This window comes from Pseudochaenichthys georgianus, chromosome 1 (assembly GCF_902827115.2).
Source record: "Pseudochaenichthys georgianus chromosome 1, fPseGeo1.2, whole genome shotgun sequence".
Classification (NCBI taxonomy): Eukaryota; Metazoa; Chordata; class Actinopteri; order Perciformes; family Channichthyidae; genus Pseudochaenichthys; species Pseudochaenichthys georgianus.
The window spans coordinates 33,482,043-33,499,660 of NC_047503.1; the positions used below are offsets into that span (position 1 = coordinate 33,482,043).

A 17,618-nucleotide genomic window follows, 5' to 3' on the forward strand; every position below is an offset into this window, starting at 1 on the left:
CATTTAAATACTCAAGTAAAGTAGCCTAATAGTTCCTCAACATTACAGTACTTGAGTAAATGTTCTTAGTTACTTCCCACCTCTGTTTATGTGCTTCCCCGCTTGTAACATGCTCGCACTAAACCAACGTGTGTGTTAAATAGGTTAATCAGTGTAAACACACATTATGTACTGTATAAACAGGGTTTCATAAAACCAGGATTACATTATAAATGTAATAAAAATTAATTATAACTTGGCAGGATTATAAAAAATATAATATATTAATTGCCATTCCAGGACAACATGGACTCAGGGAGGGCCTTTGTGCAGTAAAACCTTTACTAAATCATAAAAACCTTGACAAAACCATTAAAGCTTGTGTAAATCCGTTAAATACACTACATTTGTTTACACTCTACATGCAGACTTCACAACGCTGCCACCTGCAGAAGTTCTCGGACGACAGGGAGTACAGAGTCCTGACTCAGGACTCAAGAAGCTGGTGGAGGACTTCAGACGGCGCCAACACACTCCCCTCAAGCTGCAATATACTTCTACCTTAATACTTTCACCTGACTGCTATCTCAATACTGTTACTGGGTTAAACTGTCCCTGAGCCTGGGGGTTTTAGCCCTGATGCTGCGATCAGGATTTCAACAAATGAAAAGTCCGGAACTGTCGAAAATAATGAAAAAAACTAGTCGGAAAAGGTGAAAAAGATGACAAGTCCGGAACTGTCGAGAAAAGTGAAAAAGAAGACGGTAGAAAAAAGTTAAAAAAACGATAGTCGAAAAAGTTTAAAAAAAACTGACCAAAAAAAAGAAAAAGAACGACAGTCAAAAAAGATGACAAGTCCGGAACTGTCGAAAAAAGTGAAAAAGAAGACAGTAGAAAAAAGTGAAAATAGACACTGTATGCTGATTTAAAAAACCAACCATTTATAAACAATTAACCCTATAGACACAAGTAGGACCTCTTTTAAACCAGTAAAACCTTATTAGGAAACCATTACATATTCTTTTAAATTGCTAAAAGATTTTTATAAAACCTGTAATTATCTTGTTAACCTGTAAAACCATTTTTGTAAACCATTAACACTTCTTTCATGATCCAGTTTCAATCTGTTAAGTGTTATGATTACAGAGGGGAAAAGATATGTATTCAAATTTCATGGAAAAATATCTTTAAAATGGTTGTATTTACTCTGCGATCATAACCCTTAACAAGTTCAAATGTAAAGAGTTGTTGATGGTTTATAAAAGGTTTTTCTGGTTTATGAGACATTTATGGATTAAATAGATATGAATCCAGAGTAAAACCTCTCATTAACCATTAAAACACCTCTTAAAAAACAGAAAAACCTTAAAACCAGTTAAACCTTTCATTAACAATTACAAACACTTATAAAAAAAACTTCTATACAGAAGTAAAACATTTAGAAACCAGTAAAACCTCTTAAAGCTATTTCCTCCAAACAATAACTAATTCAACCCGCAGACAAGAGAGCCCACCTCCGAAGATCGTGACTGGCTGAGGGACAGACTCTGGGGCAGATTCTCAGGAATTTCTTGGCTTCTCTCCCCCGAGCCAGAAGAGGAACACTACAGCTTGGAAACACTTACTGTTCCTGAAATTATCAAATCTGTTGGGCATCAGGGACCTGAGGCAATTGTGGCAAGCATGGCATTGTCTGAGGAGCAACAGAGGGCAATTCAGGTGGCTACCACTGGTCAGCGAACCAACCCAAACTGGCATTTGTTCAGGAAAGGAAGGTTGACTGCCAGCAACTTTGGAGCTGTCCTGAGGTCAAAGCGTGTGACTGCTTCCCTTATTGCCAGGGTGCTAGGGCAACAACAGGCCCTTGGTGGTGTTTTGTCTGTACAGTGGGGGACTATGAATGAATGTGAGGGCGTCAGGGCATTCACCACTGCAACCCAGATGCAGGTCCATGAGTCAGGTTTGTGGCTCTCCCAATCAGGATTGTTGGGGGCATCTCCAGATGGTCTGGAGCAGGGTTTCCGCTAGGATTTTTTTCTCGCCGGTCAAATGTCCGGGCAGAATTTATTTTACCGGACAAATTTGAAACTTACCGGTCATATTTCAATAATAGTAAGAGTTGTGTAGCAGAGTTTCCGTTAGCAAGTAATTACCGGACTATGAGCAGATATGCTTCAGTTTAAAACTCAGTTCACGGGGCTCATTTTTATATTGCTTCAGTTTATAATCGTAACAGATCGAAAAATTCAGATTCATTTTTCAATAAATGATTCCACAAACAACATAATTATTACATTCAAACAAACTACTTGTAGTAGATAACGTACATTATTCAAAAGTTTACATTACATTTGAATAATAACACGGGAGAAACGGATCCTCTCTTTTCCCCTCTCCCTCCCTCTCTCTCCTGACAGCACGTCAGTTTCTCATGCAGCTCCTGCAGCTCGCTAAACAGAGGGCGGGTCTTCAGGTGATTATGCAGAGCTGCGTGTCTCGGTCTGACTCAGCAGCTGATCTGATCTCTCTCTCACGTCCGGTTATACTTCACTCGCGTTTATGTCCATATCGATCAGATCCAGCTCTCCTGATCGGCCTTTATAGAGAGCACCGATCAAACTATTAAGAGGGAATATCGGCCGATAATGACCGGCGGCCGATCGATCGGCGCCTCCCTAATTATTACCAGACATTTTGACCGGCAGGTTTTGAATTTACCGGTTTTTAATAAATGTTACCAGCTAAAAACCGGTAATTACCGGCTAACGGAAACCCTGGTCTGGAGGTAAAGTGTCCCTCCGGAGCCAGGGAAATGACAATTAGTGATGCATTGCAAATCAAGGGCTTCTGTGTCAGTAAGGAAGGAGTAACATTCAGCCTGCGTGAGGAGCATCCTTACTGGCACCAAGTGCAAGGTCAGCTTCACCTCACTGCAAGAAAGAAGAAGAAATTAAGAAATTGTGAATCGTTTTTAATTTACATTTACTCACCTTTGCAATGTTGTTGTTGTTAGAGTGTTAGGTTTCCTGTCAGCTCGTCTGTTGGGAAGATATAAAATATTAGTTTCATGGAAGTCACACCATCACATATAAGAGCATTAAGACATACAGTACATAGGCTAAAACAAAAACATCTAAAGATATAACCTAGCACTGATAAGTCTCGTGAACATTTTCACTATTTTGACATTTTTATAGATCAAAATTGAACTAAAGAAATAAAGGTAGATTAATCCATATTGAAAATATGCTACACTAATAGCTGCTACACTAATTATAATAGTTATATTTCTTAATTAAGATAATATATTACTGTATTGATCCCAATTTGAGAAATGTTTGTGTTGCAGCAGCATAACAAGAAAAACAAAATATAAGTTATTATATATACAAAAGTACGTGAGGGATGGAATATTAAATTGAATATAAATGTAAAATCTACATGTGATTTTACGTCCAAGAGAAGCTATGGAGCAGAGAGTTCTCTGCCAGCCAGAGGTGATTTGTTATTAGTTCAATATGTCAAACTGATTTCCCTGACTACAATCTTTAGTTACATGGTGAAACGTTATGCTTCTTGTACTAATTAAACTTATCATATAAGCCACACAGGTTTTAATAGGATGTATTCATTATCTTTACTTATGTTGCGGTCTTTTCAGCAGTGCCATCTCTAAAACGGCGATACGGTCACTACCCATCATTTGAATTTCACCGTGACATGGACAAAAATGTAACGTCAGCTTACCTCATGGCACGAATCCAGACTCTCCTTTGGAAAACATTGGCCGGGAAACGATAGAACGAGCACGTTTCATGCGAAGACCTGTGGCTGCAACCCGGAGCAAAGCAACAAACTATTGTGTAGCTAACTAGTAGCGCTAGCTTTAGCTAACGTTAGCCAACGAAACGAACTGCCGAGTACAATTGGAAAACAATGGTAATGAATTGTTCTATAATTTGTAAAACTACGGTGTTAAAAATGACAATTTCAAAAATACAGATTCTAATGGTCAGATATAGATATACAGATAGGCCGCCCACTAAAGATACTAAAGATAGGCAGGTACTTGCTTTCAAGCAGAACACAGGGGAAAACAAATTTAGCGGGAGTGTTTACGTGTTCGGCGTAATGACGTACAACGGCCTCGACAATTTCTGTAGTCCTATTCAGCCACTCGGTAACAACCATCGTTTTTCAGAGACGTAAACTCTTCAAAAATCACCAGTGGGGTCACTGCTGATGTATTTAATGTCGTAGAACAAAACGTGATTTATCTCTTAAATTTGTGTCAACCACAGACCTTATTTTGAGCTATTTTCCAAAACCCTATGGAGAAAATGCATTGCTTTTTTGACGAAGGAACCGGAAGTGCTAAAAATGCTAACTTACTTCCGGGTTTTAGGACGCGTCACTGCGGTTCTCTATGGGATTTCTTCTTGTTCATCCGGATAATATCCACATGTCTACCCTACTTTTATTATTTTCGAATCATAAATCTAATCGATAAAAGTCACGGCTCGCCACTGCTACAACTTAATGAATGATTTAAGAATTGTTAAATTAATTAAAAGCATGATACAACTTCAACTTAAAAGTCCATTAATGTCTGATATATTTCTGCACATTAGGTTGTATTTAAAACAATCTTCACAATGTCCTATGGTGAAATTAAAACACTGCTCCTGTCCATGGTGGCTTTAAATATATCACTTATCTATGCTATTGTGATAGGAAACACTACGTACAGTTCATATTCTACGACATCTAAACATACACATTTTATCACCGCCACATCTTAAGAGCATTATAAATATAATTATAAGTACTTATGTTCATTATGCTTCATGAAGATAATCATAACACAAAAATAACTTATAAAGTCAAGTATCATACTTTCTCCTATTTGCTGACACTACAAAGGGAACGTTTTAACATTCAACGACAGGCACCTGCTCTTTGTAATGCTTGATTTTTTTTGTTAGAAAATAAACATTCAGGGCAACTTTGTGAGAATCTAAACAAATGATTTCATTTTTATTTGCAGTTTCACTGTTCAATCACAGAAAAATCTATTCTCTCTCACTCAGCAAGAAAAAATATAACTGAAGAAATGGCCAGAAACATTCATACGGTGTTTAAAAGCAACTACATAACATTATTAGGCGATTTCTCTCATAACTTAAAGGGTCATCACCCAAGCGAGATTGGCAACAGACTGAACAATAAACAAGACAAACAAATACTGCACACCTCAACCTGCAGGATAATAAAATATACACTTTGTGTTAAATAAGTCCAACACAGACGGACTGAATGATTTAATAAGTGCATTAAAACCAGTTTTTTTAGAATTATTATTACTTAGAATATATTAGATAATTAGGAAACTAATGCAGAGCACACTTCATGAGTTAGAGGTTAGAAAGATGCACTTAAGCATAACATGTCCTCTGTTGCTTATTTGTATAATGAGCTGTTCATGGCCAATCACTGACTCACTGTAAAATAATAATAATACCACAAACTCAGATGCATGTGGGTGTTGTTATGATCAGGCACACCCTGCGTTTCCATCCATCTATTTTCATAAGCAATTTCTATTGACGCTTAAAAACCTGAGGGGAAACAATGAGAATTCCAAAAGAAAATCCTGAAGTATTGCAAAAAAGTTTTTACTGTTGGCTGAGATGGAAAAGTTGGACCAAACTCAGACAAAGTGCGATAGAAACAGACTTAGCGAATAAATGATGATGTTCATGAAGCATGGGACTTCAAAGTCCACTGATGCTTTTGCTCCGCTGAAGAAAGGATTTATTGCGGCCGATTAAAACAGGCTTCACCGATCTGATGTATCGTCCTCACATAGATACGTGAAATGAAAATAAATGTCATATTTCCGTTGACTTCCTGCTCAGGTCGGACTGGCGCCATTTCCATTGTCCTGCCATCTTGTTGCGCCCTCTTCTTCTGCAACAGTATAATTGTTTTGAATTGGCTTATCTCTCTGAACCAACTCCTGAATATCAGTAGTGGACAAAAGGAAACACAGACTGTTTTTTCTTTTGATGATTTTCTTGAAATTCGTTTAGGATTTGTGATACATTTGGATGAAAGCCTGGCAACAGTTTCAAACATTCTGATAAACACTTCCTCTGCTCCTTTTTCTTGGCACGTCTCCTTTCCTCGGAGTGGTTTGTTCAGCTTTACTATCACTTTCACATCCGTCTTCATGTAGATTCTCCTCATCTAACAGGCCGGCCATTTTCCAACTGGACCCTGTTGGTTTGCGTCAAAGCAGGACGGAGGAACAACGTGAGTAGGCAGAGGGAATAACACAACATTTTGGATGATTTCTCCTCTGATCTGTGTGTCAGAGAGGTGTAAAGTGCTGTATGGGCAGACAGTTATATGAGCAGTATTTCGGGCTCTGTGACAGCGCAGTAGAGCATGAAGCCCATCTGGTCCACCTGGTCCTCTGACAGGCCGCTCAGCAGGTTGACCGCTGGCTTGAAGTAACTGTGCAGCGCTCCGTTCTCCAGGTAGCCAATCAGCTCCGTGATGCACTGCTGGAAGCGAGCGTGCAGGCTGCTCTCGGACCAGTCGCTCTCCCCGTCACTGAGGTGCAGGATGAGGTTGGAGAGCGGCGCGGCTTCCAGCGGCCGGAGAGCGGGGTTCAGTCTGCACACCGCCTTCAGGATTTTGAGAGTTTGTCTGCGGTGTCCCCCATCAGCGGTGTCCAGCTGAGACAGACGCTGGTTCTCCCAGGGGTAGAGGGACAGGTGCCAGGCGTTGACCCAGGGAGAGGTGAGCTCCGTCTGGGCGCTCAGCACCACGTCCCCCTCCCTCAGCAGAGGCAGCATGGAGATGAACAGGGGCTCATCCCCGCTCTCTGCCCCAAATTCATCCAAAGGCCTGAGCGAGGAACAGGAGGACAGTTCATTACAGAGAAGGAGAACATGGACTTTAACACACTAACATCACAGGGCAATTGCCAATTTTGATATCTAGCACGTTAGGAGTTACATAACAATTTGATACTACAACTAAACTAACTTGATTATGGACATTCACATTTCATCTGGACAATGCTTGAGCACATTTAGTTTTGGTAGGGACATTTTATGGGAAAACAGTGGGATGTGAACGCCCATTACTTCGCTGTTTATCATCAAAAAGTCTAATTAAAGTACTCGATTTCTGATATGACACTTTAAACAAATACGTTTACATTTTGTTTAAGTCTTGTGTGTTCTGCCTTCATCACATTACTTCACTTAAACCACCCAATGACCGCTGAGAGTAACTTAAATACAATTATAATGCCTTTCAACAGTGTTTACAATGCAACATAATTAAAATACCCTTTGATCCTTGCAATAAAACAATGTTTTTTGATGTACTAAAGACACGTGTCATTTTGCATAATTATTCATAAAAGAAGGTTTTCAAATGCGTTATGATTATTGTGATAAAGTAATATGAATTTATATTTTTATTTAACAGGGACAGTGCAAATTAATTAACATTGCTGTAAATGTGCCAGAGTTAGCCAAGAGGCTATTTTTCATCTGTAGCCCCTGGACAGATTTTAAAATTCAACCTAAACCACATTTCATTTCATTCAAGTAAATACAATCAATTTAAAACATGCAACATACATTACTGGAATACTTTTTAAAATGTTTTAAAAGACGGAACAATAAAACAAAACAAAAGAACACGTTTAAACACAGGCAGTGGGTTTTAAGAAGCAGAAGATTGGCAGAGCTGATTCCTCACCAACCAGGTTTTGAGTTTTGATTTAAATAAACTGAATGTAGTCTGGTCTCTGATTGGAGGTGGGATTGAGTTCCATTGCTGAGCAGCTTTAACAGAAAAAGAAGACTGACTGAAAAACTTTTTCTGAGTGGAACAATGCAATCTCCTCGCGCTGCACCTCTTGTTACCCTAGTTGCAGTTGTGCGTATGTTAATGAACTGTCTAAGAGGAGGTGAGGTAAGGCCGTTGACAATCTTGTAAAAAAGGCAAGCATTTGCATGTTTTAGTTTTCCCAGCTCAACAAGTTGTATTTTTGGAGTATTGGGCAGTGATGTGAATAAACAGATTTGTTGTCCAGTATCTTGAGTGTTTGTTTGTACAATGACTCCAGTGGTTTTAATGTCGTTGTACTGGCATGTGACCAGGTCGTTAAACAGTAGGTGATGTGTGAGAGAACCAGACAGTGTGTGTACATCAGAGATAACTCAGTTGACATGTAATCTCTCGTGAACCTAACAATTGACCTTACATACTTTCTTAACCTGAGCCTTGAAATTGAGTGTTGAATCAATCATGACTCCAAGGTACTTGTATTGTGACACCACCTGTAGCCTCTCCCCTGATACAAAAACAGTTTCATTAGCCACTTGTGTCATATACCTCTATTTAAGCTGATTATATCACATAATAAGTATGTTTAACATGTATGGGAGACATAGGTATAATAGAGAGTGTAAATGACTCATCATTAATATAAAACAACATTAAGACACACACCGTATCTCCAGCTTCAGGTCGGGTCCTCCCAGCACCGGTCTGACGAGGCAGTCCAGAGTGCTGCTGATGGACGGCCAGTTTATCGTCTCCATGACAGCTTTACTGAACATGTTCACCACAGCTTCTGCAGACAGGTAACCCCCCACCAGGTACCTGCAACACACAAGGAGAGAGGCTGCCTTTACAGAGTGTCTCAATTCACAGGATGACTTTGTAAATAGTATTAAAAGCATTAATGGCTTCTTCGTGGCAAGTTAACATTCCTCCATGTACTCCAAAAAAAAGGTACATATATTGTGTGTTAGCAAGTGAAGTTGCAGAACTCGCTTTAACACAATATATGAAATATTTTAATCCTGTTTAGAACAAAGGGTGTTGGTAGACATGAGCATTTATAATATTGTATAAACACAGGAGAGAAAACTGTCAGATCAGAGGTAGACAATAGATCTACAGACACACAGTTGTTGTTGTTGTTGTTGTTGTTGTTGTTGTTGTTGTTGTTGTTGTTGTTGCTAAAGAGCAGTAATGATCTGAAAGTGACACCAGCTGACCTGCATTTTTCTGTATTGACACAAACCATTGAGGCTGTAGGACCAAACAAAAATACAGTTTCTGTGTATGATCCTGATCACCTGTCCCAGTAGCTGCGCCCTCTGGGAAAATACTCCAGATTGACCCGTCGGACCATCCAGTGCAGCGGGTGAGTGAGCAGCGTCTCCTCTCCCGGAACGAGGCGCCACAGAGAGGCCTCCAGCTGCAGAGGCACCAGCAGACAGGCATGGTCTGCACTCACCACCTACACACACACACACACGCACACACACACACACACACACACACACACACGGAGAGAATTTCTTGCCGGTGCATCTTGTTCAAGAAAATGTTATGCGTAACAAAATGTATATAGGCATAATGCATACATTTAAATCAGGGTGACATTTGAAATAAAAGGATAAATATAATAATAAAGTAATTGAGAAAAGGATGTATTGTTATTAACATTTCCTTTTTATTCTAATGAAGAAGAAAAAATAATAAAGTTTGCTTTGATATTTTGAGGAATTGTGTTAATATATAAATGCATGTTTGGGTGAAATTAAGTTTGTTTTTCACATTTGATTATTCAGTCAATGAGAAGTGTGTATTTATGTGACTGTTTGTAACTTTTAACTGTATATGGAAAACTAACCAATGCTTATGCTCTGCCCTTATAGAGAAATGTAGAAACATTTATCTGACACCGAGACTTAATTTAAGGGAAGAAGAGGACTTCTGGTATGTGTACCTGCAGGTCGTCCAGAAGAGACCCTCCGAGGTTCATTTCTCCCAGCGGCATGTCGGGCAGGCGGCTGTGCAGGAAGCCCTGGATCTCTGTGCAGATGTCCAGCGCCAGAGACTGAGCCCTCTGGATCTCTCCTGGAGCCAGAGCCGCCCTCGTGTGATAGTACTGCTGCAGGCGCTCCTACACACAGTTCAAACGTGTTCAATGTTCAAGAGCTCAGGCAGACAGATACTGTACTGTATTCACACACCTGTTAGAATTGACATTATATCTGCATTGTTGAAAGTATTCTCATATGAGTAACTTGAAAAAGACGTCACTATCATTGTAGAAAAAGGAAAATAGCACCTGATTTAAAACATTCAGGAATGTTCAGTCTCTCACAGTGTTGTTGTCTTAATGATTTAAGAATACATCATTTAAAATAGTTCCCTGAAAAACAATGTGACCTACTGTATCTGTGATGCAATAAATACAAATAATAAACAAAAATGCAAGGTTTACCGGTTCCAGTATGTGGAAGGTGTGATTTGAATTTTCTATCCAGGTGATACCATGAATGACAATGACTTTTGATAGGATTATCATGACATTCTATATAATCCTGTGCCTAACTTTGTTACTGCGAAACCAACTCTCTTCCTAATATGAACAAAACATTTCCCACTGGGAATACATCAAGCCGTCTCTTGAGTAATACAACATTCAAAGTGGTTTTGGGCTTCTAAGCACCTTTAAGTTTTCTGCGAGGAGGAAAAGAAGTAAACAGCAGAGGAAAGAAGTGGTTGGTATATTCGGTTACTGCTGTTAAAGACGCATTTAAAAAGATCGATCAACAATCAATCATAAAACAAGTAGCTGCTGCAATATCATTTATATAGCATATTAAAACCACTCGATCCAAGAAACAACGGACGCTGCCTCAGAGAAATATACCGCTGAATGTATTGTGGTACATTTACAGTTACAGGCCATTTAAATACAAGCATTGACCGAGAAAAACAATTTTATGCTTTCTTTTTTTACAGATTGAAAACATTGTTCCAGTGATGCAAAGTAGAAAATTAAATTGTTCAACTATTCATTAAAGATATGATTTGCATAAGCTTTATTTAAAGGCAAATCCTATTGTCCTAAATCCCTTCTTATGTCTAGTCATGCGTTTGCAGCTGCTCTACTAACATTTACTGAACAAATTGTTCAATGTAGCTTGTACAGAATAAACCCACAACATTCCTGCTCATGTGGATGTTCCGCACTCTGACTCAAAGCTGTTTTCATGCTTGTTTGACTTCTTCCACACAGCCAGAGCACAGGCAGTGTTTTCATTATGCAGGGCTCTTGGGGCTCTATGCGTATCCCCTAAGCACTGCGCCTTACAAAACATGTTACACACGCATAAATGAATGAGCCAACACTGAGCAGAGCTCCAACAGCAGCTGCTGACTCTGAATGCATAATCTATGCCTTAAGAGCTCAGAGGCTGAATGGCAGTGTGTACCTGCAGAGTGAGGACGCACAGCTGCAGCCTCTTGGACTTTGACTCCACTTTAGGAACCACCTCCGGAGGGGACGCCTGGGGTTGTTGGCACAGGTCAGCTGATTGAAAAAGAGGTTAAAAGGAGTCAGTAATATCTGAAAGCCAGATGGAGGAATATATTAGGGGTGCTACTAATAATTTTCACTTTAGGAAGGTTATGTTTTTGGCTCAGTTTGTTGTCTCATAGCCAGATTAAGGAAAACCTTCTTGGCTGACTTTCAGGAAACTTGGTGGAAGGGTGAAGCATGGACTAAGGATAAACACATTCCATTTAAGGGGAACCGAATCATAGGGTGGATACACACATTATTTGTACTTTCTTTACCGTTAAGAAGAATGGGGAATTTGTGCTACATTTATGTGCCGTTTGAATAATTGGAAAATGAGTGCCGGACTCGGGAAAACCACCAGGATGTGTTTCCTTGTACGATGTGAGGGTCTAAGGACAGAGGGTGTCGTATTGTCATACTGATATTCTGTACAAACGGTGAAGTCCACTGAGACAAATGTAACATTTGTGATATTGGGTTATATACATAAACATTGATTGATTGATTGATTGGATGTCGTCTCAAGTCAGAATAATAACTCGGAAACAGATATATTGCAAAATGCTCTGAGCAATACAAAATACGGATCATCTTCTTCGTAAAGTCCATGTTGTTTCCAAATGAAAGTTGATGAACACATCGAGGTCTAAAGAACGACGTCCTAACTTGGAATATGGGACCAACCAAGCAAGTGAATGCACAATTGGCCTTAGCGGAGGTCTGCGCTCTTCGAGTTTCATAGTACATTTTATTATCAATTAATCTGCCAATTATTTTCTCCATCTGGTCCATAAACTCCCAGAAGATCTCTTTAAATGTCTATTTTTTCAGTCCAAAATAAAAAAATACTGTAACGGATTAAAGCCGGAAATCTCTGGATTTAAGGGGATGAAAGAAAAGCATTTTCTGCAATTTTTGAATGAAAAAATTTGTTACCAACTTGTGGATTATCTCGATAGTTAATCAATGACCTCTATGTATTGGTGTTAGTTATGTGTGCTTTATTTGCCTGAACACTCGTGCTGAGATGAGTTCATACCTTTCTGCTGTCTGGCTGCCTTGGCAACATGTTTCATCACCACGCCCTCAATGCCCTTCTTGATCAGCGTGGGGGAAGCAGAGACCAAGCTCAACTCCTCCCAGCTCTCGGCCATCTTCTGCTCCACCTTCTCATCATCCGCTGCACGTCCTGCGCGCTCTATCAGCTGAAACTCACAGATTACAGGCTGAACTGCACGACTGATAACACACCGCTAGTACATACAGAAGGTGCACCGTCACAACCTGCAGGCCAACACAATGAAGTTAAAGAGGCACAAAGACAGACTCCGCCTCAATAACCTCCTCACAGGACCAGCTTGCACATTTTTAGTCCATTAACGACAACTTACATATTTGACATCACTGTTGCCCAGGCAGCAGATTAACATACAGTCCAGGATTCAATCATTTCATATTTCATAGGTATAGGGATAAAGAATGATGGTACAATTAATGTTCTAATTGGTTCAGTTATATCTGAATGACAGAGTGGGTAATTGGGGTTGCACATAACAGCAATGTGGTATTCTTTTTGTGAGTTCCATATATGACCCAAAACTTACCTTAAAAAGATACTCTACTATGTTGGAGAGAAACATAACACTTTAGATTTCCTTTACCTCTGGATTTAACTCCTGACAACATAGCTTTGGAATAAACCTCTTTGCAACTTGCTGTATGTAGCTACTGTACTTGCCAGCAAAACAGACTTGAGAATTAACTGCCAACTCATTAGTGGATATGTAAACTTGCAACTTTTTGGACACTTTTTTGTTGTGCTAGCATGGCAGTTGGGCATTAAGCATTCATGGAGTTCAGGAGCTCTACAGCTCTTAACACCTAGTTCAGAAATGTTGCAGCAATGCATTTCTCCAAATAAAGAGTGCCTATGAAGCACTCACTGATGTGGACTACACTCACCCGCTTCACCGCCAATGTAGCGATCCCTAGCATAGCGGCCCCTCCGACTCCCAGAACCAGTCGGGCATTAGACAACAGGAAGTCAATCACCATGGCGATGCCATCCTCTCCTCGCCTCCGACTGCCCTGAAAGTTCATGGCTTCCTTTTGTTGTGGTTAGCCTTTGGAAGAGGACAGGAGCAACACATTATATAACTGTCAGGTAGAGAGAAAATAAACTGCAGTAAAAAGTTTTCTCTAGAAATGATTGAAAAGCAAATGCTCTTTCACAGAAATGTCAAGATGTCAGAATAACCGACTGGAGTCAGAAGGTGCATGAAGGAAATACGCACTCACTGACTGGTAACACATTCGAAAAAAAGTGTGCAGGAGTTAGTGGAGAAACGAATAAAATCATTAATACGTGACACAATGGGTCATTCAATAGTTTGATTAGTGATACAATAAATGACAGATTTACGACGAGTAATAAGATTTCAAGTAAAGTGAACACCTACGGATAGATGATTTGAACCAATCATGCAATAGCGGCCGATAATGCAGCCTTTTCTGATTTTAAATTAGAAAAATCCCGTAAACTTGCTTTTTTGTAGAGCAGTTATATGTGACAATGATATAAATATACGCTACATTTGTAGAAAACTATCATATTTAGCTTCAGGCACCTGTGAAGCAGCCACAGGACATCATTGATAGACCAAATCTACTGAGTGGTGCACGTCCTCTTTTTTTTGCCAGGGGTACAGAATCCTGAGAATGGAAACATGTTCTATTTTTAGACCCAGTACATGCCTGAGTCACACCGTTGGGGTCAAATATATGACAACCACCCTCCTAGTCAAGTTACAGCAACAACGAATGTCTGCAGCAAGTTCAGCTCTGACTTTCAACGTCAGAGCTGAGTTCACCTTTAATGTTTAAGGTTAGCTGCTTTACCATCAGGAGGCCTGTTGATGCTGCTGCAGTGGTTAGTGATATACATGTGCATGCTGCAACGTAGCATATAGATACCGATTTTACTATTATTATAATTATAGAGAGGGTCATATTTTCTATTTAAAGTTATACCTTCCGTGTCATCTTGTTGTTTTATCTTATTCTTATGGTTAATATGTAACAGTTTAACCAAAGGACACATGTTGCTGCAAACAAATGGAGCAACTGATAAACAGTTTACTTTGTACTGTTTTCTTTTTTTGTTTGTGGGATACAGTACGGATCAAAGGTTGACAGCATTGTGACAATGTACGTATGTGATGTTTTTGAAACTGTTGTTGCTGTTAAATGGAAAAGCACTTGCATCTAGTGCATGGAAGATGCAATATAAATAAAGTAAATGTATTCATGACACTGACTAATCAACCTGACTCCTCCTCAGAAGATCGTAAACAAAGGGATTCAAAACTAAATGTGTTGCAGTTCAATAACAATACATTCTATTACAGTCACCTGGCCCGACTGCTGACTTTAAACACATTGACCAAGTACTTGGGTCTTTTACTTCAGTAAAATAAGTAAAACAACAATGTAAAACTGTGCATTTAAAGTGCATAGGTATAAGCATCACAATGTACTTTAAAGCACATCAAGCTAAAGCTAAAACAAATTGTAATACGTACAAACGTATACAGGGTAGCTTGTGAATGTCCTCAAGAGCTCAACACGTTTTTGAATAGCACATGATACACTATTTATTGATCACATGTTGTATTATTAATCTGATTGTAATAGGTTAAAGCTGCCATTTCCCTTCTAAAATGTAGAGTTATAAAGTAGCATGAAGGCAAGTACAAGTGTCAAGTAATGTTATTATGTCAAGTATTATTTACTTTAACATTTACCTGCTGACAACCTTTCCAGTGTTTCAAAACAGTCTACACATGTAACGCCAGAGATCAGTAACTGAATGTCCATCTAGTTAACCTGCATCATGAATCAGCCTATCAATATGACCTAGTTTAGCTTCATGAAGAGCAGCAAGCGAACAAACTGCTGCCCAACTCCTGCTAGCTACCGTTAGATTAACATTAAGTGACAGCTATGTCTCCACAGTTAGATGTACTTACCACTCCGTTCAGAGAGAAATACAACAGTCCAACGCCCCACCATTAGTGATTTCATTCAATCAGTTTTCTTTGATAACAAAGTGTAATGTTAGTTTATTTCCTTCACGGACAAAGAGTAAATATAGCTCATCCAGCTAGCTAACAGCTGCTGTCTTCTTCTTCTGCGCTTTAATTACAGTTGTTGTTTAAGGTGCAGCAGCGCCACCAGGAGAAGAACCGGTGCACCGAGTAACTACACCAGGAACCAAGAAATACTATCAGTATAAAAACGTCAATTTAGAGGAGATAACAATGTGCTGTTACCTATGAAGTTTAAGTAAGTACAATGTTGATATCCTTCTATCTTACGTGAGTGTTTCCATTTCACAACACGTTGGTATTAATCATCTTGCGTTTTCTTCATGCGCCATATGCAGTGTTGGGTGTAACGCGTTCCAAAAGTAACGGAGTTACAGTAATATATTACTTTTTGCTGTAACGAAGTAATGTAACGCATTATTAATGAAATGTGGGTAATATATTGAATGTTGAATGTTGATGTTATGCACCCTCTATCAGGGCCGGACTGGGACAATAAGTCAGGCCGGGAATTATACACCCAGCCAGGCCACTACCAGTTTTTTTTGTGCCATTCTGCTGGATCTATTTGTAAATATTTACAGCGTAGCTGCCCATAGTGATAGCCCTATAGTTTAAATCTACCCAATAATAAACAGGACAGGGGTTACTATTTAAAAAACTGTGCAAATGTATTTGGGAACCTATCCATGTGAACATATTTTAAGTGGGGGTGGACCTCAAATCGTCTAGGGGGGTCTGGGGGCATGCCCCCCGGTAAGATTTATTTTAAAATGTTGGAGTTTAATGCATCAACCTGGTGCATTTTGAGGGGAAAATAAAGAGACTACACCTGGAACACCTATATGAAACATAACTGTATACATTTAAATAATCATAAAATCATGGCCATAACCAATAACATATGAAAAACACTGAAAGTTATTTATTTATTTATTTTTGGTTCATTTATAGTTGTGAGTGTGTCTGTGCTCCTGAATCAGCCTCCCATGTCTCCCTCCTCTCCCCCCTGCTCTTCTTTGAGGCATCAGCAAAGACTAGTTTTAGCTCTCAACAAGTTTTACAAGTGTATCTTACCTTCTTTCTTTTTATTCATGCATATTTTACTAATCACTCCCCCCTCAAATGGAAATATGGGTTTACATAAATGGTGACCAAACAGTTTGAGTCTCGCAACCGTGCCGCGCCACACTATGCGCCGCATAAGCGCATAGGTGCGCCGTATTTGCGGCTCCCTCCGCGAGGTGAGGCTCCCTCCGCGAGGTGAGGCCCCCTCCGCGAGGTGAGGCTCCCTCCGCGAGGTGAGGCCCCCTCTGCGAGGTGAGGCCCCACACAGTCTGTGTGATCAGCCTGTAGGGAGGGACAGCCCTGTCGGCAGGCCACATCATGTGTGGACAGACAGCACCCTGTGTGAGGCAGACCCACATTTGCGCAGCGTTGATACATAAAAAAAAAAGGAAAATCGCCAGGCCAGCAGGCCACTTAACAGGCCAGGCCATCGGGAAACCTCCCGGTCCCCCCGATGGCCAGTCCGGGCCTGCCCTCTATTCAAAAAAGAGAACGGAGCGAAAAATACTAACAACAAATTGTGTCAGGTGCGCGTGACCTGCTCCGCTGTGCGTGCATCATTTCCAAAGTGCTTCCACAGCAGTGACACACATCTGTGGATAATCATTTATACGAAAATGGTTAAAGCAACCATCACTAAACGCCAGCAACACTGCATCTACTGCAGACCGTAGCAACAGGTCAGATGGGGACATCACGTTACCCTCCGTTGTGGACACTAGCTTACTCCCGCCTGACTCGCCGCCCTCAACCCCGGAGCAGCACTCTTCGTTGCCCGAAACTACGCCGCCCCTCTGCGGCCCGCAGGTGCCAGGATACCACGGCAAAACAGAGCCTGCCCAGGTATATCTAAACAAGTACCCGCCTGTACAGTGGGGTTAGGTTGTCATTTTGCAGCTCGTGGTATACAAATAGACAAGGGCTAGAATATGTGAAAAATAGTGCCATATTCTGCCATGCCTGTAGAAATGTTGGGTCAAAAATAATGCATACAATAGCACAGATGCCTTCACCACGAATGGCTACAAAAAGATCTCATATCCCAAGCT

At 40.2% G+C, this 17,618-nt stretch overlaps 1 protein-coding gene and 1 long non-coding RNA gene across 2 annotated transcripts; one reads left to right on the top strand and one right to left on the bottom strand.

The window, feature by feature from the left end:
* Positions 1-4,975: 4,975 nt before the first annotated feature.
* mief2 (mitochondrial elongation factor 2) lies at positions 4,976-15,605 on the bottom strand. Its single transcript, XM_034084509.2, has 8 exons — positions 15,424-15,605; positions 13,358-13,518; positions 12,435-12,600; positions 11,307-11,404; positions 9,809-9,985; positions 9,153-9,316; positions 8,518-8,670; positions 4,976-6,894 (listed from the first exon to the last, which is right to left on the bottom strand). The coding sequence occupies exons 2-8, from the start codon at positions 13,493-13,495 to the stop codon at positions 6,387-6,389; spliced, it is 1,404 nt and encodes a 467-aa protein (XP_033940400.1). The 5' UTR covers positions 13,496-13,518; positions 15,424-15,605; the 3' UTR covers positions 4,976-6,386.
* LOC117447692 (uncharacterized) lies at positions 14,244-15,714 on the top strand. Its single transcript, XR_004552262.1, has 3 exons — positions 14,244-14,324; positions 14,571-14,602; positions 15,614-15,714. It is a non-coding gene; the product is annotated as an uncharacterized lncRNA (long non-coding RNA).
* The last annotated feature ends 1,904 nt before the right edge of the window (positions 15,715-17,618 follow it).

Bases quoted from the DNA above. Each gene is read 5' to 3' on its own strand.
- mief2 (XM_034084509.2), bottom strand. From the start codon at position 13,495: ATGAACTTTCAGGGCAGTCGGAGGCGAGGAGAGGATGGCATCGCCATG. The intron at 11,405-12,434 runs GTATGAACTCAT...TTTTTCAATCAG, and splicing joins GGCAGCCAGACAGCAGAAAG to CTGACCTGTGCCAACAACCC. The intron at 9,986-11,306 runs GTACACACTGCC...AACTGTGTGTAG, and splicing joins TGTGCGTCCTCACTCTGCAG to GAGCGCCTGCAGCAGTACTA.